Source organism: Podarcis muralis, chromosome 13 (assembly GCF_964188315.1).
Source record: "Podarcis muralis chromosome 13, rPodMur119.hap1.1, whole genome shotgun sequence".
Taxonomy (NCBI): domain Eukaryota; kingdom Metazoa; phylum Chordata; class Lepidosauria; order Squamata; family Lacertidae; genus Podarcis; species Podarcis muralis.
The window spans coordinates 23115542-23141489 of record NC_135667.1 but is presented as its reverse complement, the minus strand read 5'-3'; the positions used below and the strand labels follow the sequence as shown (position 1 = coordinate 23141489).

The window sequence follows — 25948 nt, the reverse complement described above, 5'->3', positions numbered from 1 at the left end:
GGTTGGGATCATTCTGGAGGTTGGCAAATTGTTCCACAAACCTATTCTCCACATTCCATTACATGCCCTCACTGGCAACAGCAACAATCCAAAGTGTCTCTCTCTGTTAGTGTGCTTATCTTGATGCTGATTTCATACAAAATCAATCATAGTAGTTCATTTGAATTTAATGGACCAGACTAACTGGGGCTTAATGAGTTCAGGGAATCTAACTTAATGAATTAGGGATACTTGCTGCATTTGAATGAAACCTGCATATGAGGCCAGATCATTAATAGAGATTTAAGAGATATTCAAGATCAATCAGGTTCCCTCCACATTGTTTCAAACAAAATCTAGGTCCTGCAAAGCATCCTGCTAAATTTGTAGACAAAGGGAGTGATTGCCCCTGCCCCTGAATAATTTGCAAAATTTCTTCCCAAGTGTTTATAATTGATTATTTGTATGGTGGCTGTAGGCCACATTCTCAAATTACTTTCTACCCAGCACCCCACCCCACGATTTATAGTTGGAAGTTTGCAGGTTCCCATTTTCTCATGGTATAAAGTTAACAGATTCTTACAGCACAGCATTGCATTATTGATATGTTTTCAGTTAATGTGGCCTGAACATAGAATGAGAGAGAGTAAAGAAATTATGACTTACATAGGTTCATCAATCAATGTCTGCATAGGCTGTTCCATGAAAGAGAGGTTATTGTAGTGTAAGAAAACCTGGGAAACAATCTCCCCAATGATTATTTCACCTGGCTTATAAAAGTTATGAGGAATAGGGAAAGGATCATCATATATGCTACAGTTAATGGAATGTGTCTTGGATGCAGTTTGACACAACAGTGCAAGCAGCAACATAACCACTAGCATTGTCCTGTTGAGAAAATATTGCTTCCTAACATAAGTTACCATGCTTCAGAATCAGCTGGTGGAAAACATACCTGAACATATAAAGGGTAACATACCATACAGAAAATGACACACTCCTGCCTATGCCTGGATCCAGTTCTCAAAAACACAAGGTTTTATATCTTTTTTAAAGATTTTGGTTGTGGAGCTTGCTAATTAGGTCTGTATGTCTATTGTGTTAAAAGGATTGAGACCAGTGATTTTGAGAAAGATAGCTGTAATTAAACTTTCCCCAAAGGGATGGTGTCGTTTGAAGTTGAATCATGCTTGACAAAAACTATTAGGAATTTTGTAAGTATTGTGTACAGTCCCTCTACCCAATCCGGGGTGTGTGGATCAATACTGACATGACCTGGAACAACCTGGGGAACACACAACTCAAATACAACCCTGAATCAATTTTGGGAGTGGAGCTAATAGTTAATTAGAATTTTTAAAGCCCACATAAACACACAGAGGAGTGGCAAAGTGATATTTTCTCCTCCCAGATCCAACCACACTGAGGACAGGAGGGCTCTGAGCTATCTGTAAGCATACTATCTGAACGGATGTCATTTGCAAAGAACATCCAGCAGCTCATAGGATCAACTCTTTTTTTCACCAGCTGGTGAGCAGAGAAGTCAATTGTTATGGGGTCTGAGCAGCTTGCTCTGTTCTTCCCACCTGACTCACATTTTGCATAATTTAAAGTCTGACCTTAAATCAGGGTTTGCCAAAGTGGTACCTGTGAGCTCATGAAAAGTTGTAATAAATAGCTCCTAAAATTATCCAGAATTCAAATATTCAGATTTCATAGGATGACAGAACTGGATACCCACCACCCCATCTGTTCTGAACAGAGGAAAGATGTAGGGTGCTATGCTCTGTAGGTATTGAAATGGGTCCCACACACATTGATTGAGAGGAGGGGTATATATACTCTATTTTGTTCTCCTCTCTCCATTTTTGTTGCTCTTTCAGAGGAGACAATAGAACTTACCTACTTACAACTTCAGAGGGAGTGTTTAAGTGGTCTGAATGGGAAAACAACATATCTTTCAAAAATAGAAAGCACAATACAAAATTTTTAAAAATTACTCCCAATGGCTCCAGAAAAATGTCAAATGACACAGGGGGCAAAATGGTTTCCCACAGAACCCTATCACATAAGTACCAGGGGGTTGGATAACACTTTCCCAGTATTACTCAATGAAGTCCGCCACACAGGAAAACAGCCACTTATTTGGCAATGCAGGTACCTACTCGACAAGCTACTTTTAATTCCAGATTTAAGTGTATTCAAATAATCAATGTAATTCAGAAACACATTAAGTTCTTCTCTCAGCACCCTCACAATCACTGTCCCCCAAAAGGAATAATGGGAAGTGGCAAGCAGATGTAAACACCATTTGGTCCAGAGTCAGCTTTTTAATAATGGGTTGCATCACCACTTCTTCAATTGCAGGTTGCACCACCCTGTCATTCAGTGATGTGTTCCCAACACCCTGGTTACATCCAGCCACCCCACTTCAGCTTGTTTAATTAGTCAAGGATGGTCAAAGGTCCAGAAGGCATGTGTTCAGATGTATCACTGCACGTATCCTTTCCACATTAGGCTGCATCATCTGGAAAGGATTCCTTTACTCTAGGCCAGGCACAGCACTGGAAACCTCAATGAGATTTGCAGAGATGTTTGCACCCTTGCTTGTAATCTCATAGAAACCATGAAAAGACTTTCTCCCCCCCATTGAATATAAATATATAAAAGAGAGAGATGCACATTTAAATTTCATTTTATTTTCCTTGTGAGTTGTTCCCTGTTGTTCAGCTCAGGCCTCAGCACAATGATGTAACATTTTGGGAAAAAGATGCAACCCAGTAATCCGGCACTGGAACATAAGATGGAGAAGATCTCCACAGCCACCATGTATTTTCCTTTGGTACTCAGGTAGGTTGGAATAAAGGATAACCACACACTGCAAAACACCAACATGCTGAAAGTGATGAACTTGGCCTCATTGAAGCTGTCAGGTAACTTCCTGGCAAGAAAAGCCACCATGAAGCTGATTATGGCCAGGGAACCCATATAGCTCAAGACACAGTAAAACATGGAAACAGAACCCTCCTTACATTCCAGTATGATTTCACCTTTCACTGAATGCATGTCTCTACCTGGGAATGGAGGAGCAGAACTTAACCAAAGAGTACAAATGGCAGCCTGAATAAAAGAGCAGGAGAGAACAATAGAATTAGCCAGTCTTTTCCCCACCCATTTCCTCATCCTGGATCCTGGTTTTGTTCCCATAAATGCCACAACCACAGTGATGGTCTTTGCCAACACAGAAGAAAGGGCCACAGAGAAGACAATGCCAAAAGTGGTTTGACGTAGAAGGCAGGTTGCCTTTCCAGGTTGTCCAATGAAGAGCAAAGAGCAGAGGAAGCAAAGGAGGAGGGAGATGTGGAGGATGTAGGTGAGGGTCCGGTTGTTGGCTTTCACTATGGGGGTGTCCTTGTGCTTCAAAAAAATTCCAAGTACTGAACATGTGGTCAAAGAGAAAGAAATAGCCAAGGTAGCTAAGATGATCCCCAAATCTTCTTTATAAGAGAGATATGTTACCAATTTTGCAATGCATTTAGTTTGATCCTTGTTGGGATACTGGTCTTCTGGACATTTGACACAGGCATCCATATCTGAAAAATGGAAGAGGTGTTTTAATATTTTAAGCATTTAACACACAAAAATGCAGCAATAGTTATATTTCCAGATGTCTAGTTAACTATAGAAGTGAGTAGCAATTCATCCTATCATCTTCTTGCACTTTTTACCTGACAACACAATAGTATCATCGCTTTTCCTCGATCACACTTTCCCATTCACTGTCTAAATGCCTCTCTGTGTTTTCTTTTTAAAAATATTTTTAAGAATCTTTAATACAAACTATCTTCATAGATATTCAACGAATCTATGCTCTCTGTATTAATGGGGTCAACTTGGGTGGTGAATGATAAAGGATGAAAAAGTTAATCACACCAGGCAGTGTAGAATGGAAGAAAACTTTGATCAGTATATTCTTTTTCATGATTGAAGTAGGCCTGAATGTATGTTTTGTGGGGAGATTCCCTTTGCCTAGATGGCTTATTATTTCTGCCTTCCACTGTATTAATCCATGTTTAATATATTGTTGATTGTTCTTTTTTATTATTATGCTGATATATTTCTTGAGCCGAAATGCATTCGCTGGTCTCCTGATGATTCAAATCATCTCTCTCTTTGGGCACTACCCTCTCACCCACTGGAGCAAGTGAAGAATCTCATTTTCACTGTGAATATATCAATAATAAATACCTAAGCTTATTAATATCAATTGGTCTCTCAATACCCTTCCTGTCGGAGATCATCCCATCTGGACACAGAGCACAGTCATAGCAGCAAAATTTCTCTCCTTCCTTCTTTTTCCTGCTAGAGCCCGGATAGCAGCTGTCAGTGCACACAGAACGAGGCAGAACCTGTATAGAAACATGAAAGATGATCAGCAATACAAGTGTTCTTTAAAGAAAAGTGGCAGATTTGCAAAGAGTCTGTTGATCTGACCCAATCTGGCGAAGGGCATGAGAGGACTGTCTCTCCATGGTGCCATGGTTTAAATTTCCTACAGTCATGCCCTCCTTTGGCACTGATTAGTTAGTGGGGCCCATCCTCTGAGAGGGGTCCCACTCAGCTCCACTGATGGGGCGATGCGGCAGTGAGGAGGGTGCAAGTCTCCGTACCTGGTCGGATTACTTGCTGGGCCTGGGGCCTGGCTGCAACTCCACACACCAAATAACGTGAGCAGACTTGCTGGCACTGAACAAAGTCATTTGACATGCCATCAATTTTCTCAATTTCAGTTTGGAATGGAATTTCAGAGACTTTTGAAGGCCTGCCTCAACAGTGAGGGAATGTCAAATCACAGAATCTGATGGAGCTGTCTGAGCTGTCTTTTGACATCACACCGCTTTGCTGAATAGTGAGGGTAGGCTTTATATTCAAGGGGGGGGGATTAGAATATGGGAAGATGTGTGTTTCTCCATTTGAGCTTGTTTTCTCCTCTAAATATATAATTTTAAAACAAAATCAAGAGCATATGAACGAATCTGTTCACAGCTGCTATATTCACAACTAAACATACCGGTAATTACATTTGAGTATACATTAGAGTTTTATGACTGACAGTAATGGTACAACTCTGGAAGTGACCATTTAAGTTATATCTGCCCTCATTCCCAGGATGTAAAAATAACCAGGAAGGTTATAAAGTCCCTTTGAAGATAAGACCTGGTTAATGATGTAACAAGAGATTCTGTGACTTTTTTGAAGTCATGATAATTTTTGAACAGTTTCCTGGTTTATTCATTTATTTAAAGATATGCAAGCATGAACTCAAAAAAACCCCACATGAACTACTTTGAAAATATAGATTAATCCTCATAAAGAAGGAATTTAAAATAGCAGCAGCAGCAAAAAAGAAAAAGAAGAAAAAAAGAATGCTGTCAAACACAATTCAGTACCTTAAGAGATGACAGAATGCTGAATTGGCTTAATTGACATTTTCCTTCTTAAATATCCAAACATTCCCCACAAGAGAAACTTGCAGATGATCTTGGAGAGAATGCAAGGACATATCAAGGTGTAAGCAGAATACCCCTTTCTTAAGGGAAGAGATACATATGGTAATTTACAAGTTCACTATATGTAGATTTTGTCTCACCAGCAACTGGACATAGCTACAGATTACTTTTACACAGTTCAAAATAATTACATTATTATTATTATATAATAATAGAAAGGGATGTTATTGTTAGTTTTTTGTTTTATTATGCATTTTGTGTATTTATCTTGTATTTGTTGGAATCAAGCCTTGTCAGAGGAATTGGCCACTCTCCAGGCACCCGGCTTGAGTTCCTTGTTGACCTCCCCGTCTGCGACTCCAGGCAAGATACAGGCGAGGCCTCTATCTATCGACGATCCTCCTCAAACGTGAGAAGAACACACCACTCTTCCCCTCTTCCCTGCCATCCCCAGGGAGGGGAAAGAGACAGACAGAAATGTATTTACATGCCTTTATTTCTGTCTTTTGCAGCAGTACAGAGAAACATGTCTGCACTCTCTTAACACCAACAGCAGAGAGAGAGACTCCTCCCCTGTACTTCCAGTACAGGTCAGATGACACTCTGAGCTAACATCCGGTGCTCAGTACAGTGAATAGACTGTCCCTTTGTTCCCACGGTACAGTCCCAAACATTAACATCCTGTTTGGCTTTCCAGCCATTTGCAGCTCGCTGCTGCATTGCTACTTTTTCGTAACATACTCCCCCAAAAGAATCAATGCGTGTTGCAAGCAAAGCGTGATCCAGAGAAGAAAACAAGCAGTTGTTATACATATAACACTCCCCTGTTGTTTCAGTTCCACCCTTGGAACTCCCCGCCACTGGTTTCCCCAGTGTACCTCTCTGGTTGTCTGGCTTCCAAGGAATGAGTGCATCTGCATTACCTTGGCTAGCAACTCTCCGTTGTGTCTTTGTCTCTGACTTAGACACCGCTCCAACCTGTCCTCGGTTGTGTACAACAGCAACACATGCAACAGCTAAGTTAGCAAATTCTTTTGAGTACCTCTTGGGTGGTACACCCTTTGTAACCCTCTCAGACCTGCGTACGAGGTGCTGATCCTCTCTGCTCACTGGTTCAGCCTCTGGACTCTTAGGAGAACCAGTACCAATGGTAAACAGTGGTTCATCCTTCATCTGTGAAGGTCTATCCATTGTGTGAGATTTCCTCTCAATGAATGTGTCAACTGAGCTCTTTGAGCTACTACTGTCATCATCAGTACCACTGTAATCAGTAAAATCATCATCATCATCTGAATTGTCCTCTGTGGGAAATGTGTGAACAAATACTCTCTCCTGTTCAGGAGCACTCTCTAGAAATTTTGTGAGAATCACCTGACCAGATTCAGACAAAATTACTTTGTAGAGACCCTTTTCATAACCCACAAAAATGCCTCTGGCATTCTTTACTCCACCTGGAGCTTCTGTCTTCACATGAGACCCAAAAACCTTGAAATGGGCTACAGAAGGTTTTCTGTGGAACAGCTTCTCAAAAGGAGAACTTCCCAACTCTTTTGAAACCTTTCTCAACCACGTGTAACAATAAGACATCATCGACTCCGCCCAGAACACATGTGGCAGATGTGAACTAAGCAATTGTGCATTCATCCCCTTTTGCAATTCTTTGTTCACCCGTACACAGACACCCCTGTTCCACGCTTCCGCTGAAACAGCAACCTTGTGCCTTATCCCTTTCTTCTGCAGGAACTCCTGAAAATCCTGTAAAAGAAAAACTGGCTTTTCATCTGTGAAAAGACAATCAATGTTAGCATCATGCATATTTTTAACCTTGTCACAAAACTCCTGAAACCTTTCTAAGGTTTCTTGTGGTTTCTCCATCATAAAAACCCAGACATAATGAGAGAAATGATCCACACACACAATATAATATCTTGCATTGCCTCTAGATGGTGCTAGAGGACCAATCACATCAGCATACACCCGCTGAAATGCTCTGTCGACCCTGGTCACCTTCCTGGCGTCCGTCTTGGTCACACCTGCAAGAGAGATCATGTTCGACTCAGATGAATTACATTCCATGTAATCACTTTGATCAAAAGTCAACAAATACAGTCCATCTTTCTCTCTGGCAGAAAGATACAACTCTCCATCTTTGAAGATCTCACAGCTTTCATCATCATAGGGCAGTTTCAGTCCTTTCTTTGCAATCTGCGAAACACTCAGCAGATTGATCTTCAACTCAGGAACCAAGTACACATTGTTTATAGTCAAGTTCAGACTCTCAAGATACACAGTCCCAATCCCGGTCGCTTCCAGCTCCTGGCCGTTGGCCTGCTGCACGGTGAAGCTTTGCTTCTTAAACGTCGAAAACAGTCCTCTGTGTGACGCCATGTGCACGGTCGCTCCAGTGTCCAGAACAAATGAGTTCCCCACTTCTGGTGTGGCTTTTAGCGACATTAAAGCCTTTGCAGGTTTCCCCTGAGGCTTGGTACGGCTCTTGCCTGATGCCTCAGGCGTTGTAGAGCTACCCTTTGCTCTATTTTGCCGACGTGGCTTCTTACAGTTCCGCTGAAGATGCCCAGTCTGTCCACAATTGTAACATCGGACAACGTTCAAAGCTACAGCATGCTCTCCAGTAGCAACATCATTGGGGGAATTAGAACTCCGTTCCTCCCTCCCCCTGTCTTTCACTTCCAGTGCAGCTTGAACAGGAACAGCAACAGTTCCTTCACTCCCCCATCTGGGGTCAAAGCTCTCCTCAGCTTTTGATGAGCTCTTAGGAACCTGACCAGCATCATCTTGGCTCACCCCTTCTGGGGTAGTCATCCATCCAGACCATGATGAATAACTGTCTCTAGTCAGGGGAGATGAGTAAGGCAAGCCTCCCCCCTTCTTGGCATCCATTTTGAATCCAAGCCTCAGCTCTCACTTCCAAGCCTGCTAAAATCCAATAGCTGGCTGTTTACGCTCTTGGCACCTGGCAGCTAAACGCTGGCTGCTATGGAAAGTCCCCTCCAAGAGCTCGTGAGACTGTAGTCAAAACAATCCATTGTTTTCTTCCGCCTCTCTCAGGCCCTCACAGTCCAGCCCCTTTGTCAGTAACTTTCCACTTTACTGACGGTTGTTGCTTACCAACTGTGCATTCCAATCTTTGAACAGGAAATCTTATCAACCACAAGAATTCCTGGTATGCAGGCCTTCTCTCTCGGAGCTGTTTTTTCCAAACGCAGCTCCCGTGAACCAGAGAATGAATCAATCTGCGTTCACACTTTTAGCCCGAAATTCAGCATACCTTGGGGCTCCGTTGCTTGGAAAACACTTCCTCTCGGTGTCCAGCCGTCTGTTCAGCCTCCAGCTGCACGCAGACGTTATCTTCTTTCCCTTGGTGCAGAGGATGAAGAACGATCCATCAACCTCTCATGCAGATTTCCATGGATCTAAAAACCACCGGCATTGGTACCAGATGTCAGAATCAAGCCTTGTCAGAGGAATTGGCCACTCTCCAGGCACCCGGCTTGAGTTCCTTGTTGACCTCCCCGTCTGCGACTCCCGGCAAGATACAGGCGAGGCCTCTATCTATCGACGATCCTCCTCAAACGTGAGAAGAACACACCACTCTTCCCCTCTTCCCTGCCATCCCCAGGGAGGGGAAAGAGACAGACAGAAATGTATTTACATGTCTTTATTTCTGTCTTTTGCAGCAGTACAGAGAAACATGTCTGCACTCTCTTAACTCCAACAGCAGAGAGAGAGACTCCTCCCCTGTACTTCCAGTACAGGTCAGATGACACTCTGAGCTAACATCCGGTGCTCAGTACAGTGAATAGACTGTCCCTTTGTTCCCACGGTACAGTCCCAAACATCAACATCCTGTTTGGCTTTCCAGCCATCTGCAGCTCGCTGCTGCATTGCTCCTTTTTCGTAACAGTATTTTTATTCTGCGAACTGTCCTGAGTTCTATGGATGAGGGGAGCTATACAAATTTAATAAAAGGTTAATGATAATAATATTATGTCTTACCTGATTAAAGCTTTGATGCCACACAATCTGGTCATAATTCATGGTTAATTCAGCACCTGAAGGAGCCTGAGATTCTAGCCTTCCAACTTTTACTCTGACCACTGAGCCATTGGGGAACATCATCCAGTTTGTAATATCAAAGCCTGCAACTAATTCTCTATTTTCATTAAAGTGGATCGTGTCTCCAACACTGTTATTGAATATGATGTTTCTTAGTAAATGATGAACCTAGATTCAAAATGAATATGAAAAATAGGATAACTATGTTTTATATTATTTCAATGACATTCACAAAGAGCTATCTTACAGCTACTATTTTTTACCGTAGGAAAGTAATTGAGAGAGATCTGCTTTTGCAATGGGACCATCTTCACTCAGCTGCACCGCCTAAATTTTCTCTGGAGGGTTGTGTCATGGTATTGATGGAGAATGAAGGGAAAGAGGAGAGACAGGCAGAGGAAGGGGGGCAGGAAGTGACGGTGGAGGAAAGAAGGGAAAGTGAGGAGGAACGACTCACAGATGTTGGAACAAAGCCTCAACACCGCACAGGAAGCTCTGGCATGGACAGTGAAGCAATGCCTGTTCCATCTGCCCAGGAAAGGAGAGTGTTAAAGAGGAGGGGACAGAAACATCACATGAGAATTTCACGCCTTTTCTACTGGAGAAGGGGCGGCCGTAAGGCACTCCAAGAATCTGATACGGAGGATTCAGATGCATGATTATGTGTGCTGCTTGTACATATGTAAAATAAAGGATGTATATATGTATCTCTGAGTGAGCAGAGGCATTTCTTGCGGATAGCGCTCACAAGCCATCACAGGTTGGAGGAGTCTGTCAAACAGGTTTACATAAAATGCAGAGAGAGAAGAGGGGGTAGGAGGGAGATGACCTTGTGCACACTCCAATTTAGCACTAGGTTGAATTCCTCTCTACACGTGGAGACCTATCCACCAAGCTGTCATTTCCTTTCATTTGCTTTGATGTGAGTTTCTTATTGCAAATAATTTTGAAATGGATTACATCATTATGAGAGCAACACTATTGATCAATACGGGTTCATAAAATACAACAAAAGAATCTGAGTGAATTTTTGTTTAATAGAGACATATGGAGCTGTTAATCTCTGCTTGTTTGCCTGCTTTCTAATAAATAAATAAGTAAATATTGGATTTTCATTCCTACCTAAAGACAGTTGCAAATCCAGAAATACCCACTTCCAAATAACGTTCTATAATTGGAGCTGGATTAACATATACAAGAACAATAACATGAAAACAACTTTAGTACACTGTTTTCTGAAACAGTTCCTTTTACCTCTGTATTAAAAGGTAGCTTACCTTTTAAAAAACAATCAAACACTGAATTATCATTACCTGCCATGGTTGCACATTCTGTAATAACAATCTGTTCCTTTTATCCAAACTTCTACGCCTTGAGGTGGATTTGTAAATGGCTTGCAAAGCATGTGCAACAGCATAGACAGCATTGTAGATACTGTAGCTGTGACCTGTCATTTTCATTTCAAATAATATTCCAGGAATGCTCTCCAGCTTTTCCTCTCCAGTACAGGCACTCTCCTCATCCTCCATGAGCATTTTTAATGAACAGTTGAAGGCCTGTTCCCAGAAGTCCTGGATAAAACCATCTCCCTTCGACCAGGAAGGATTTAATGTTTGAATGAATTCTTGGAATCCTAATGGCTGATCTGAGTGAACAGTGAAGGATAAGGAGCCATGGAAAGTTTGCATTTCCCAATTCTTTTGAAGAGACATTGATGTGAAATCCCAGTGCGATGTAATAATCCATACTTTCTCGAGAGGAGGCAACTCAGTGAAATGTGCTAGAAATAGCAATATTCTCAAAACTCGAAAGGATGGGTTTTCTCCATGTACAAAAAATGTGTTGGCTTTTTTTTGAATGATAATTGCATAACTGTTCCAGTGTTGTAGAAGTAACTGTATGAGCTCTTCTACGTAACTCCATCGTGGTAATCTTATAATAAAAGCATAGCAGATGTCATTCTCAGAAAGCAAAGGCAGCATTGTCTGTAGGAATCTGTCCCCTTTGTCATTGTCCACAGCTGAGAGCCCAACCCATGTCCATCCAAAATGCTGAAATAGCCGGACAGCTCCCATGTACTGGTGGGCTTCGTTTGGGACCATATGGTACAAGAAAGGGGAAATTATTCTCTCATCCTGTGATGGCAAAAATGTTCCATAAGTGAGCTGAAATAAAAATTAAAGGGATTATTTTCAGGTGAGGAAAACAGCTACATTGTAGAATCATAGCACTGGCACTGGACACCTGGTCTTATTGTAATGAAATACTCCTTCCTTAGGTATATAAGTGTGCCTGGTCTACAACTGTAGCCACGGTCTCTATAGCCACATGGGTTTTTATAGCTGGACCACTAACCAAAACTGTTGAATGGCACTCTTCAGTACCTATGCCACCGAGCCTTTAGTAACAACAATGGATTAATAATAATAATAATAATAATAATAATAATAATAATAATAATAATAATAATAATATATTTCTGCCCCGCCCATACTTTGGGTGGCTTTCAACTGAACATTAAAAACAGAATAAAACTTCAAACAGGGTTGCCTTCAGATGTCTTCTAAAAGCCGGATAGTTGTTCATTTCCTTGACATCTGATGGAAGAGTGTTCCACAGGGCAGGCACCACTTCTGAGAAGTCCCTCTGTCTGGTTATGTGGTCATGTTATATGGGAACAATTTCAATCTGTTACCTCCGATGATGTGGACAGGCTGCTTAGATGAGTGAAACCAGCCACCTGTCTCCTTGATCCTTGTCCATCCTGGTTGATAAAAGCAGATCTGCGAGGGAGCCTTCCCAGATCAGCTCAAAGAGGCAGTCCTTAAACTGCTTCTTAAAAAAACATCTTTAGACCCGGCCAATATGGCCAACTATTGCCCAGTCTCAAATCTTCTATTCTTGGGCAAGGTGATTAAGCGGGTGGTTGCTGAACAACTCCAAGCAGGATTCAGGCCTCACCATGGGACTGAAACTGCCTTGGTCGTGCTGGTCGATGATCTCCAGCGGGCTAGGGGAAAAGGTGAGAACTGTTTCCTAGTTCTGCTGGATCTCTTATAGGCCTTTGACACCATCAACCATAACATCCTTCTGGACCGTCTAGAGGGGCTGGGAGCTGGGGGCACAGTTATACAGTGGTTCCACTCCTTTCTCCTGGGCCGTGTCCAGAAAGTGGTGTTGGGGGATGAGTGTTCAGACCCTAGGGCTTTCACTTGTGGGGTGCCTCAGGGTTCCATCCTTTCCCCCATGCTTTTTAATATCTATATGAAGCTCAGGAGAAAGGAGCGGAACCACTGTATAAACAGTGCCCCCGGCTCCCAGCTCCTCAAGACGGTCCAGAAGGATGTCATGATCGATGGTCTCAAAAGCTGCTGAGATATACAGCAGAAATAGGAAACAGCTTCAACCTTTGTCCCTAGCCCGCAAGAGATCATCAACCAGCGCAACCAAGGCAATTTCAGTCCCATGATGAGGCCTGAATTGTGATCAAGGATGAGCACCAAACTATGGGCCCACTCTTTCAGAGGCAGAGTGGTGTCTCTTTAAGAGTGGGCTGCATATCAATCAGCCATACCACATGCCCACCTAGTAGCAGAAACACATTATTGTCTGAATTAATCTTTTCTTTTTTGGCCCTCATCCAGTCCATTATTGCAACCAGATAACAATTCAGAAAATCCAATACCAGCAGAATTTCAATTTTATTCTTGCCTACTGAGGTCTTAGCCATTCTTCCCAAGTGGATGACATTGGGATTCCTTCCAGCTCTTCATGTAAGTATTTGAAGAAAATGCTGAAGTCTTCTTGGTGCAAGACAGAACCCTGCACCACACACCTCTAAACCTCACTTCATTTAAATAGGAGAAATTGATAATCACTCCTTTAGAATCCTGTTGTATTGTACTGTAAGTCCACCTATTGGTATCGCCATCAAGTATTTAACCAATTTTCTCACCAAATCATCAAAAGAAACTTTACGTAATGTGTTCCTGAAATCAGGAGGGTATTGTGAAATCTCCATGCCTTCATGCACTAAACATACCTGAGGAGTCTTCTTGCTTGCCAAAATCACTGCAATGTTAGCAGAGATCTCAGAGAAACATTCTCCAATGAGTGCTATCATATCGTTTTGGTTGTGACAGCTGAAGTTGGGGACAAATCTTTGTTGTGTGGAAAGGAGGCTCAGAGTGGCCTTGTAAGTCATCTTTGCATTGAAGTAACTATTGAGGATGTGAAAGCCAAGAGAGATGTTTGGCAAGATTGTGGGATTCTCATTGATTTCTTTGACAGCAAATGCTAAAGCCAGAATATGCTGGTAGTTCTTAGGCACTGAACTGTAATAAGGATTATAGCTTTTTAATAAAATGACCACAGCAATGACAACAAGGATCTTCATCATCTTCTGAATCCTTGCAAGGCTGAGGCAAAACATGGGACCATAGAAGACAATAGATTTTTTAAAAAATAAATGACATCTGAAGTAGACATATTCCCCCTGAATAGCCACGTTCTTTAAATGCGTTGAGATCATTCTGGATGTTAATATATTGTTCCACAAACCTATTCTCGACATTGCCCTCACTGGCAACCACAACAATCCAAAGTGTCTCTCTATATGTGCTTATCTTCATGCTGATTCCATACAAAATCAGCCATAGTAGGATCATTTGAAATTAATGGACATGACTAACTGGGGCTTAATTAGTTCAGGGAGTCTAACTTAATGTATGTAGATTTGAGGTATGTGTTGCATTTGAATGAAGCCTGGATATGAGGCCAGATCATTAATATAGATTCAAGAGATATCCAAGATAAATCAGGCTCCCTCCACATTGTTCCAAACCAAATCTAGTTTGTTTGCTAAATTTGGGGACAAAGAGGGTGATTGCCACTGCCCCCGAAATATTTGCAACATTTCTTCCCAAGTGCTTATAATTGATTATTTGTATGGTGGCTATAGGCCAAATTCTCAAATTACTTTCTACTCCCCACCTCATCCCATGATTTACAGTTGGAAGTTTACAGGTTCCCCTTTTCTCATGGTATAAAGTTAACAAATTCTTACAGCACAGCATTGCATTATAGATATGTTCTCAGTTAGTGTGGCCTGAACATAGAATGAGAGAGAGTAAAGAAATTATGACTTACATAGGTTCAGCAATCAATGTCTGCATAGGCTGTTCCGTGAAAGAGAGGTTATCGTAGTTTAAGAACACCTGGGAAACAATCTCCCCAATGATTATATCACCTGGCTTAAAAAAGTTATGAGGAATAGGGAGAGGATCATCATATATGCTGCAGTTAATGGAATGTGTTTTGGATGCAGTTTGACACAACAGTACAAGCAGCAACACAACCACTAGCATGAACCTGGTGAGAAAATTTTGCCTCCCAAAATAGGATACCATGTTTCAGAATCAGCTGGTGGAAAACATACCTGCACATAAAAGGGGAACAGACCTAACAGAGAATGATACACTCCTACCTATGCCTGGATCCAATTCTCAAAAACACAAGGTTTTATATCTTTTTTTATATTTTGGTTGTGGAGCTTGCTAATGACGTCTCTCTGTCTATCGTGTTAAGAGAATTGAGACCAGTGATTTTGAGAAAGATAGCTGTGATTACAGTTTCCCAAGAGGGATGATGTCGTTTGAAGTTGAATCATGCTTGACAAAAACTACTAGGAGTTTTGTAAGCATTGTGTATAGCTCCTCTACCCAATCTTGTATACCCCAGGCCCCATCATCAATGGTAACAAATGCTGACAAGAGATCAAAATGCAGTAGTAAGTTTGCACTTCCCCTGTCCTGCTCTCTGCATAGGCCATCCATCAGAATGACCAAGGCAACCATGGCCAGGCCTGAACCCAGATTGGAATGGATTTAAATAATCTGCATCCTCCAAAAATGCTTGTAGCTGCCCACACGGTCCTCACCACCACTCCCCTCCCTCAAGGGGGGTATTGGCAACTGGCTGATACCTTTTGCAATCCAAAGGGATTTGAATTCCAATGTGGTTCAAACTTCTTTGCAGTCACCTACCGTGATGGTAAAAATTCATGTTGTTGGCCAAGAGGGAGTAGCCTGTAGTAGCACAGGCTCTTTTAAAGATAAAATATGCTTGCTTGGGCTCTCTTTCTGTTGCATCTATCCAGCAGGGAAACTCAGGCAAGTGGTTAAATTCACCACAGAAAACAACTATTTAGCAGAGTTGTCTCTACAAGACCAACATATACCACTATGCATACACACACTATTTACAGATTGTCCAAATAATTTGCTCTCACTGAGGCCATAGATGATTCTATGCTTCAAAGTCTTTGCTGTGTTAAAATCCACACCCAAGTCCTAAGTTCAAAGTCCTGCAAATGATAGAGCTTGCTGAAGGCAACCCTGTTTAGGGAACTTTTTTAAGGTTTGATGTTTTATCGTGTTTTTAATATTCTGCTGGGATTTACCCAGAGTGGCTGGGGAAACTGAGCCAGATGGGCCGAGTATAAATAATAAATTATTATTATATTATTATTTCCAAACCTTTCCCCCATTTGAATCCACAGTTTCCACAGATAGCCATCAACAATTCATGCAACCACCTACCACGACACACACAGCATTTTTTAACTAAGTCATTTTATACACAAAATTGCTTTCCAAATCCTCATAGAAACATAGGTAAGAGAGTCACAATATTTTTGCATGTGCATTGTGGGGAAAGAGTAATCTTTGCTGATTCATGGATAATTAACTCATTAACTGTATTCCTTAACACTTCATTTCCCTATGTTTCTAAAATAAAGGAGATACAAAGTATAATAAAGCTTGCCAACCTCTTCTGTCAGGGATGACAGGAAGTCAATGATACATGGTGAGGAAAGACTCCACTATTCTAGTATTGCCTCCATGTTTCCTAATAGCCACAGAGGAAGGTAGGGAGGTGTATTGGACCTCTCTTATCTTGGAAGGAGCTGTTAGATTCAACCATATCCTGAGCTTACCTTCATGATAGCACACAATGCAGGCAGATGCAAGGTGAATCAAATAGCAAAACCACATAAGACTGTGCTAGGTTCCCCTCACAAAAATATTTTCCTTTGCTCTTGCACTCTCTCTCTAAATATAAATATAAAATAAAGACATGACTTTCACTTGGTTTTCCTTATGATGTGCTGTCTGCTGTTCAACTCTGGCCTCAGCACAATGATGTAACATTTAGGGAAAAAGATACCAACCAGTAATCCTGCACTGGATGATAAGATGGAGAAAATCTCCACAGCTACCATGTATTTTCCTTTGGTGCTCAGGTAGGTTGGGACAAAAGATAACCACACACTGCAAAACACCAACATGCTGAAAGTGATGAACTTGGCCTCATTGAAGCTGTCAGGTAACTTCCTGGCAAGAAAAGCTACAATGAAACTGATTATGGCCAGGGAACCCATATAGCCCAAGACACAGTAAAACATGGTAGCTGAATTCTCATTACACTGCAGTATGATTTTTCCATGCAATGAGTGCATGTCTGTATCAGGGAATGGAGGGAAAGTACTTAACCAAAGAGTGCAAATACCAGTCTGAGTGAAGGAACAACAAAGAACAATAGAATTTGCTACACCTTTCCCCACCCATTTCCTCATATTGGCCGCTGGTTTGGTTGCCATGAATGCCAGAACTACAGTGATTGTCTTTGCCAACACAGAGGAAAGAGCCACGGAGAAAACAATGCCAAAAGCAGTTTGTTGTAGAAGGCAGGTCACTCTTCCAGGATTCCCAATGAACAGAAAAGAGCAGAGGAAGCAAAGAAGGAGAGAGATGAGGAGGATGTAGGTGAGGGTCCGGTTGTTGGCCTTGACTATGGGGGTTTCCCTGTGCTTAATAAAAATTAAGAGCACTGAAATTGTGATGAAAGAGAGAGAAATAGCCAAGCTAGTTAAGGCAATCCCTAAATCTTCTTTGTAAGAGAGGTAGCTTAGAAACTTGGGAATACACTCAGTTTGGTCCTTGTTGGGATACTGGTCTTCTGGACATTTGACACAGCTATCCATGTCTGAAAGAAGAGAATATTTCAATACACTATGGCTGAGAAAAGAAACAAAAAGCTAGAGTAGTTGTAAGTATTTCCATTTATTTACCAACATATACATTGGAACCTTGGTTCCTGAATGGCTTAGTTGCCGAACAAATAGGCTCCCAAACGCTGCAACCCCAGAAGTAAGTGTTCTGGTCTGCGAATGTTTTTAGGAAGCTGAGCATCCGACATGGCTTCCGCTTGAGTGCAGGAAACTCCTAGCCACTCCTTCATTTTTGAACAGTTTCGGGACTTGAACGGAATCCCGGAATGGATTAAGTTCAAGAACCAATGTACCACTGTATTTAAGAAGTCAATTCTATAATCTAGTGAGAATACACCCTTTTGTGCTGTTACAGGTTTTTGTTTTTTTGCCAACTGGCCTTTTTAATAATGTTTACAAAATGTCTAATTCATTTTTTAAAATTATTTTTAAAAACTACTTTCATATACATTAACTGGAAACATATTCTCCAAATAAATAAATCTACATTTTTAGCAGGATGTTTTTTTGGGTTTTTTGCTGTGTATTTTAAGATATCATAACCACATTTAACATAATGGTTCCTGAGATCAAGAAAATGGGTTTTGTCTCTGGTTGGATGCCATTTTGAAGTAAGACATTGGACTGAAACTATCAAAACTGCATTGATTTTTTGTTACTTGGAATTCCTGAGCAAAATCAGGTATGAGGCTTCTAGAAATAAATAATATTGTCTTATGGAAATTATGTCTCTTACCCTTTTGGTTAGAGAACATCCCTTCTGGACACGGAACACAATCATAACAGCAAAATTTCGCTCCCTCCTTCTTTCTCCTATTGAAGCCAGGATAGCAGTTCTTATTACATATAGAAAGGGGTAGCACCTACATAGAAACATAACAGATGTTAGCAAAAAAAGAATGTTTTTTTTAATGGAATGGTAGAACTTCAAATAGTGGGTATTGACATTAAATTATGACATTAGAGATGATAGCAAATTTCTCCCAACTTCAGTTTGGAAGGAAATTTCATCTGAAAGATGAGGCAATCTTTAGATTGCAGAAACTGATATAGTTTCTTTTCTACATAAATGATTTGATACAAAATAAAGTAAATTCATCTAGTCTAAACCTACACAAAGCTGTTCTCTCCCTAGAGAACCATAATTAAATTTCATTAAACACATTGGTTATGAAGAGAAGTGATCCACTGAAAAAGAATTGCTGCCCTCGTACAGGAATAAAGATGGATTGCAATGCAATGTTTTAAATGTATAATTTAAAGGAATAAAGATGGGTTGCAATGCAATGTTTTAAAAAGTATAGCAATTAACTTGCAGCAGGTTTTGAAGCAGTAATTAAGTGTCATGACTTTGTGCCATTTCCGTTAATTATCCCTTTATTAAAAGAGAAAAAAAATGAAATCAGAAATAAACTGTGAGGTCCCTCAGAACCACAGACTAATGCATATGAATTAGACAAATGCAGTATCACTATTGCTTCTTTAGAAAGATGGGAAAGAACTATAGGGTGTTTGTTTGATGGTTTGTCGGCTTGCTTTTTAAAAAAAGGTTGGCAAGGATACTACCAAGCATAATTCAGAATGTGATGATCACGTGGAATGATAAACAGAGCTAATGGACATTTTCTGTCATGGGCCAGGAGTCGGCTTTACCTGCTGAGCAGCAACCTGAAGGAGCAGACAGCAAAGTGACTCCACCTGCTGCTGATCAGCCTTCTTGCTCCTGATGAGAACCAGATGGCTCCAGCTTTCTTAAGCAGGGTTTCCAGCCTCAGTCAGTTGCTGGAAACAACATTCATTGTTCTTGACCAGATCTCGCTGCTTCTTGCTTATCGTGACTTTGAACCCTCAGCTTTCTTGACCCCCCGAATCGTCTGACTACATGAACTGGGATATTCCTGTCCTTAGGACTGGACTGGACCTTGTACAGTGGTACCTCGGGTTAAGTACTTAATTCATTCCGGAGGTCCGTTCTTAACCTGAAACTGTTCTTAACCTGAAGCACCACTTTAGCTAATGGGGCCTCCTGCTGCCACCGCATCGTTGGATCACAATTTCTGTTCTCATCCTGAAGCAAAGTTCTTAACCCGAGGTAATATTTCTGGGTTAGCGGAGTCTGTAACCTGAAGCGTATGTAACCAGAGGTACCACTGTATATGGACTCTGCCTCCAGGCAAGTACCCCCCACGACTTGGCTGGTTGGCTGGCTTCTCCCTCCACTGAGCTCTGCCGTGGCTGGCACCACAGGTCTACAGCATTTCCCCTCTGATATATTCAAATAATAGCCACTATGTCTCACCTGATTAAAGTGTTGATGCCATACAACTTGGTCATCATCAATGGTTAACTCTTTGCCCGGAGGAGCATGAGGTTCCAGTCTTCCAACTTTTGCTCTAACTACTGAGCCATTGTGGAACATTATCCAATTTGTAACATCTAAAACAGTATCTAGTTCCCCATTTTCATCAAAGCACACAGTTTCTCCAACACTGTTATTGAATATGGTGTGCCTTAAAAATTGATGGATCTAGAAACAAAGAGAAGTTGAAGAAAAGGCCAACTAGGTCTTAAATTTATTTCAATGAGCTTCACAAACGATGCCCATACACATTTTTTCCTTTTAAAGTATAGGTGGAGGCATCATCAATCTAGATGGCATTTCTTTCCATTATTGTATATGTGGGTTTTACTGTTTTGTAATGAGTTTCATACTGCTTATCCACAATGTATGTATAAACGCCAATAACAACAACAAAAAGCAAAACAAAGCAATTTTGGTGTAGTAGTCTTATTTCATCAGCATTCATTTTATCTATGAATGAAAACCTAGCCTCATGTGGGTGGTGCTAGTGGGGATTACCTGCCGTAGTTGCACATCCCGAAATACCATTCTCCTAGCGTCTACTTTTCTTCTGTGTTTGGAGATAGATTCAAACATGGCATTCAAAGCATGTGCCACAACATAGACAGCATTGTAGACACTATAGCTGTGGCCTGTCATGTTCATTTCAAACAAAATTCCAGTAATGTTGTCCAGTTTTTCTTCTCCAGTACAGATCTCCTCCTCTTCCGGCCCCTTATACATTCTTAATGTACAGCTGAATGCCTGCTCCCAGAAGTCCTGGATAAAACCATCTCCTTTTGCCCAGGAAGGTCCTATCTTCTGAATGAAATTTTGGAAACCTGGTGGCTGATTGGAGTGAGCAGTGAAGGATATGGAACCATGGAAAGTTTGCATGTCCCATGTCTTTTGAACTGACAGTGATGTAAAATCCCAGTGTGATGTAATAATCCATACTTTCCCCAGAGGAGGCGATTCCATAATTGGTCGTAGAAACAGCAATATTCTCAAAACTTGAAAGGATGGATTTTCTCCATATACAAATAATACATTGGTGTTTTCCTCAGTAATAATTCCATAAGTTTCCCAGCGCTGTACAAGCAACTGCATCAACTCATCTACATAACCCCATTTAGGCAATCTTATGATGAAGGCATAGCAGATGCCATTCTGAGAAAGCATGGGCACTATTGTCTGTAAGAATCGTTCCCCTTTGTCATTGTCCACAGCCAAGAGCCCAACCCATGTCCATCCAAAATGCTGAAATAACCGGACAGCTCCCATGTACTGGTGGGCTTCATTTGGGACCATATGGGACAAAAAAGGATAAATTATTCTCTCATCCCATGATGGCAAAAGTGTTCCATAAGTGAGCTGAAATAAAAATTAAAGCGATTGTTTTCAGATGAGGAAAATAGCTATATTGTCGAATCATAACACTGGTCACCTGGGCTTATTGTAATGCAACACTCCTTCCTTAGGCATATTAGTGTGCCTGGCCTACAACAGCAGCCAGGTTCCCCATAGCCATATGGGGCTTTTTTTTAATAGCTGGACCACCAACCAAAGCTGTTCAAAGGCACCCGTCAGTACCTTGGCCACTGAGCCTTTAGTAACAACAATGGATCAAGGACAACTACCAAACTATGGACCCATTCTTTCAGAGGGAGTGTGGTCTCCCCCTAGAATGGGCGGCATATCAATCAGCCATACATCATAACCACCCAGGAGCAGAAACACTTTATTGTAAGCTGAAATAAAAATTAAAATGATTTTCCTGCTAAAGATAATGTTGTACCTTTTTAAACAAAAAAGCTATTTTTATTAAAGCTTGGAGAAAAAACAATATATAGAAATCAACATCAAACATTTTTTAAACATAAAAACTGAAAGAAAGAAGAAAAAAGACTTCCAATTCTCTGTCTGCCAGATTTAAAAACTAATGCAAAACCTTTACTCCTTAATAACATCCAACACTTCAACTTTCCATAAACCAACCTTTATTTAGATCCACTTTTTCAGAATGGGTATGATCTCATCTAGACCAGGCAGTACACCACACAGCCAGACAGAATAACCACCGAGTAGCATCATCTCAGTCTTGTCTGGATTAAGCTTCAGTTTACTGGCCCTCATCTAGTCCATTACTGCAACAACCCAGTACATATGCCACCTTTACATATAGATTTCAACTTTATTTCTGTCTTCTGATATGTTATTAATCTCTCTGTTTTATAACATCTGAAATCTGAATCTTCAAGTGTACTGGACCAAGCACCAAGCCCTGCTACATACTATTCAACACCACCTTCCATTTGAAGGGAAATAATTGATGAGCACTCCTTGAGTACTGTTTTGTAATGAACTGTAAACCCATCAATGGTATCATTATCAAGTTTGCATCTAACCAACTGGTTACCAAAATCAGGAGCAACTTTGCAAAGTGCTTTCCTGCATTCCACATGGTTTGTCACAATTGTGAAATCCCTGTACCCCCAGAAATACAGCTTACCTGTGGAGTCTTTTTGCTTGTTGAAATGACAGCTATATTAGTAGAGATTTCAGAGAAACATGCTCCAATGACAGCTATCAGATTGTTCTGGTTGTGACACCTGAAGTTGGGGACAAACTTACGTTGTGTAGAAAAGAGGCTAAGAGTGGCTTTGTAGGTCATCCTTGCAGTGAAGTAGCTATTGAGGATGTGGAACCCCAGAGATATATTTGATAAGATGTTGGGATTCTCATTTATCTCTTTGACGGCAAATGCTAAGGCCAGAATGTGCTGGTAGTTCTTAGGCACTGAACTGTAAGCAGAGTTACAGTCTGTTTAATAAAACAAACACAGCAGCAATAACAAAAATGTTTTAGTGCACTTCATTGACATTCATCGGAATACTTTCAAAAGCAAGGTGTAGCTTTAAAACCCTAGAAGATAATAGGCTGAAGAAAAATTAGCACCTGAATAGATAGCCCTTTCATAAAAAATGGGGTGGGGGAGTTTTCAGATTAATTCTGGAGCTTAAAAAACTGTTTTATCAGTCTCTGAATGATATATGTGGGACCTTTTCCTAATCTTTTCAGTAGGGATGGTTGAATAAGCTTCTTATTTTTCCAATCTTAAATTCCATTCTCTACTTTTCCATAGTTTGCAATTTTAATCTACAAAACGTCTCATGAAAATTGATCCTCATTTTAGTGCAAATTTATCATATGATAAGTATGCAATTTTGCTACATGTTTGCAAATCAATATTCCCTAATATAAAACATTTTTATGTTATTTTCTCTAATATATGCATTTTTATGCACTCTTTACCCCTTTATATGAACTTTTGTACATATTATTTCACTGGAGAACTGCACTGCAAAATGCAGGTAAATAGGAATTTTGAGGACTATCTATGTTTCAGTTCACATATTGTTTTTAATTTGGAAAGTGCAAACTAGTTAGGTTCCTCTTTAAATGTGAACTGAATTAAATTTCTCTCTCATTCTTGCCCTTCAATGACAGCCATAAGGATATGAAATAAGATATGATACAAGTGGGAAGTGCAAAGTAGAGACTTAGGATTCTCCCACAAACGTAGCACAGTGCATGGTGCCTGAAGGCCAATTCCCAAAATTCTTTTTAAAACCACATGATATTTAACTTCTGCACCTTTTAGTTTAAAAGCATGAAAACCAGTGCTATTTTTTCTAGAAAAAGAGGTGCCAGAACTCCTCTTATAATGGCAATGGCACCCACCAGAGAGATGCTGGAACTGAGTTCCAGTGAGCTCTGGCTCAAAAAGAGCCCTGGTGAAAACCAGTTGGGAACAATAGTGTTTGCAAATGCCCACAGCATACACACCCTCTAACTTTCACAATATGTGAAAGCTAGATTTGATTGAGGATCCCCCTTCAGTGAGCTTTAAGTTTCAACAATAAATCAGAACTTGACTATACAAACTGCAGGCATAGGGGTGAGTAGGAAGAAGGAAGAACAGTGGAGTTTCTAAAGCATACTGAAAGCTTGATTTAAAATGCCAAAATTCTGAAAGTGCATGAGAAGGGACAGACATGGAGTCAAAAGATGAGAGCAAAGTGAGGGAAGAACAGAAGTGTCAAAAACTAGCACACACACACACACACACACACACACACACACACTCCACCATTTTGTTAATTAGCAGACACACAATGGAAATCTATTCATTTAGTGGAGCTTGTGGAGAAACCCTTCTAGTGGTTTCATAGAATCATAGAACTGTAGAAGTGGAAGGGACCCCAGGGGTCATCTAGTCCAACTCCCTGCAATGCAGGAATCCCAGCTAAAGCATCCATGACAGATGACCACCCAACCTCTGCTTAGAAACCCCCAAGGAAGGAGAGTCCACCACCTCCTGACTAAAGGTAAGGCAAAAAATGATTAAGGAAGGAACAGGAAAGTGGCTCAACTGCCACTTTTAGCACACTAGAGATTAAATCAATTCTTAAGGGAACACAGTGTAGCATTACGGCATATTCTGTTATTATGATCTGAATGTATTACACAATGAAATAAATAAATAATGGCTTACATTGCTTCATCAATCAAGATCTGTTTTGGCTCTTCCTTAAAAGAGAGATTATTGTAGTTGAAGAAGACCTGGGAAACAATGCCCCCAATGATGAGGTCACCCGGTTGGTAAAAGTTATGAGGAATGGGGAGAGGATCATCAAAAATGCTGCAGTTAATAGAATGTGTTTTGCATACAGTATGAGACAGCAGCACCAGCTGCAGCAGCAGCACCACCAACATGATCTTATTGAAAAATATCAGCCATCCAGGATAGATTCCCATGTTTGAACCACAGCATTCTGTGTGGCTATTATCTGTTTTGGCACAGCGTCTGGTGACAGAATGTGATGTTATACATCTTAGGGAATATGTGCCCCATATTTCTGAACAGTGTAGTCTATTTATTTACTCCCCCCCCCCCAAGGATGAGACAATTAAAAATTGTTCATCTACAAGTATCAGTAATACTTCCTTGGTGTGCAAAGAAAGCAAACATATAACTGAAAATTATCTATGATTTTGTGCAAATGAATTTATTTATTTAACAAAATTTAAAGACTCCTTGATTATATGAAAGCCTCTAAGTTAACAAGAAACACGTAAAACTATGATTTTTTTTTAAAAAAAGAATGTGTGGTTTGTTACAGTGAGGCAGAGTTATGGTGCAGCAGTGTGGATAGCTGTGTGTGTGTGTGTGTGTGCACGCGCGCGCACTAATTCATATCTAGACAAAGAGGTCTGCCCAGTAAGTATCTGGGAAGAGCAAATTAAATAGGTATGCACATAGGATGAAGAAAAAGGGTAGTCACATTATAATTTTTGTGGGAAAATAATTGCAAAAGCAACTAGTGGGCGACATATTCTAAGATGAAAAGGAGAAATGGTCATACAAGAAAAATGGCAGACCTCTGCCTATGCCTAGATCCAATTCTGAACAACACCAGGGTTTTATGTCCTTTTTCAAATGCTCATTTTGTTGCCATCTGCATATCCATTGTGTAAAGGGATAGAAGCCAGCAGTTTTGACAATTATGTGTGCAATTACGATTTCCCAAGTGTGTTGATGTCCTTTGGAGTTGCATCATGAATGGCAAATCAACTAGGAGTGACAATATTTTCTTTAAGGGGTAATAAGTGATGCTTAGCCAGAAAGTTGTAGGCTGTTTTTGTCCTTGACCAGATTTAAGTTACACATGGATCACTCACATTTAGATTAATTGGAAGGCCTGACCTTAAAAGCTGGGAAATTTGAGACTCAGTTTTATAATGATGATGGGTATATATCCTTTAACAGCTAACTTCTAACTGTTACTTGTCCCATTTATTATTGTCATTATTATTTGTAATTAAAAGTATGCATTCATGCAATATAGTCTAAATATGCAGCTGTCCTGTATGAGGATTGAATCTGCGACCTTGGTGTTATCAGTA

At 40.7% G+C, this 25948-nt stretch overlaps 2 protein-coding genes across 2 annotated transcripts; both read right to left on the bottom strand.

The window, feature by feature from the left end:
- Positions 1–2670: 2670 nt before the first annotated feature.
- On the bottom strand, positions 2671–16569 carry LOC114583116 (vomeronasal type-2 receptor 26-like). Its single transcript, XM_077918197.1, has 7 exons — positions 16564–16569; positions 14715–14818; positions 13609–13984; positions 10880–11731; positions 9507–9734; positions 4262–4388; positions 2671–3572 (listed from the first exon to the last, which is right to left on the bottom strand). The coding sequence occupies exons 1-7, from the start codon at positions 16567–16569 to the stop codon at positions 2671–2673; spliced, it is 2595 nt and encodes an 864-aa protein (XP_077774323.1).
- Positions 16570–16710: 141 nt separating this feature from the next.
- Positions 16711–24757, bottom strand: LOC114583117 (vomeronasal type-2 receptor 26-like). The gene is made up of 6 exons (XM_077918196.1): positions 24537–24757; positions 22491–22782; positions 20498–21352; positions 19937–20164; positions 18374–18500; positions 16711–17612 (listed from the first exon to the last, which is right to left on the bottom strand). Exons 1-6 carry the CDS (start codon positions 24755–24757, stop codon positions 16711–16713), a joined length of 2625 nt encoding a protein of 874 aa, XP_077774322.1.
- Positions 24758–25948: the final 1191 nt, after the last annotated feature.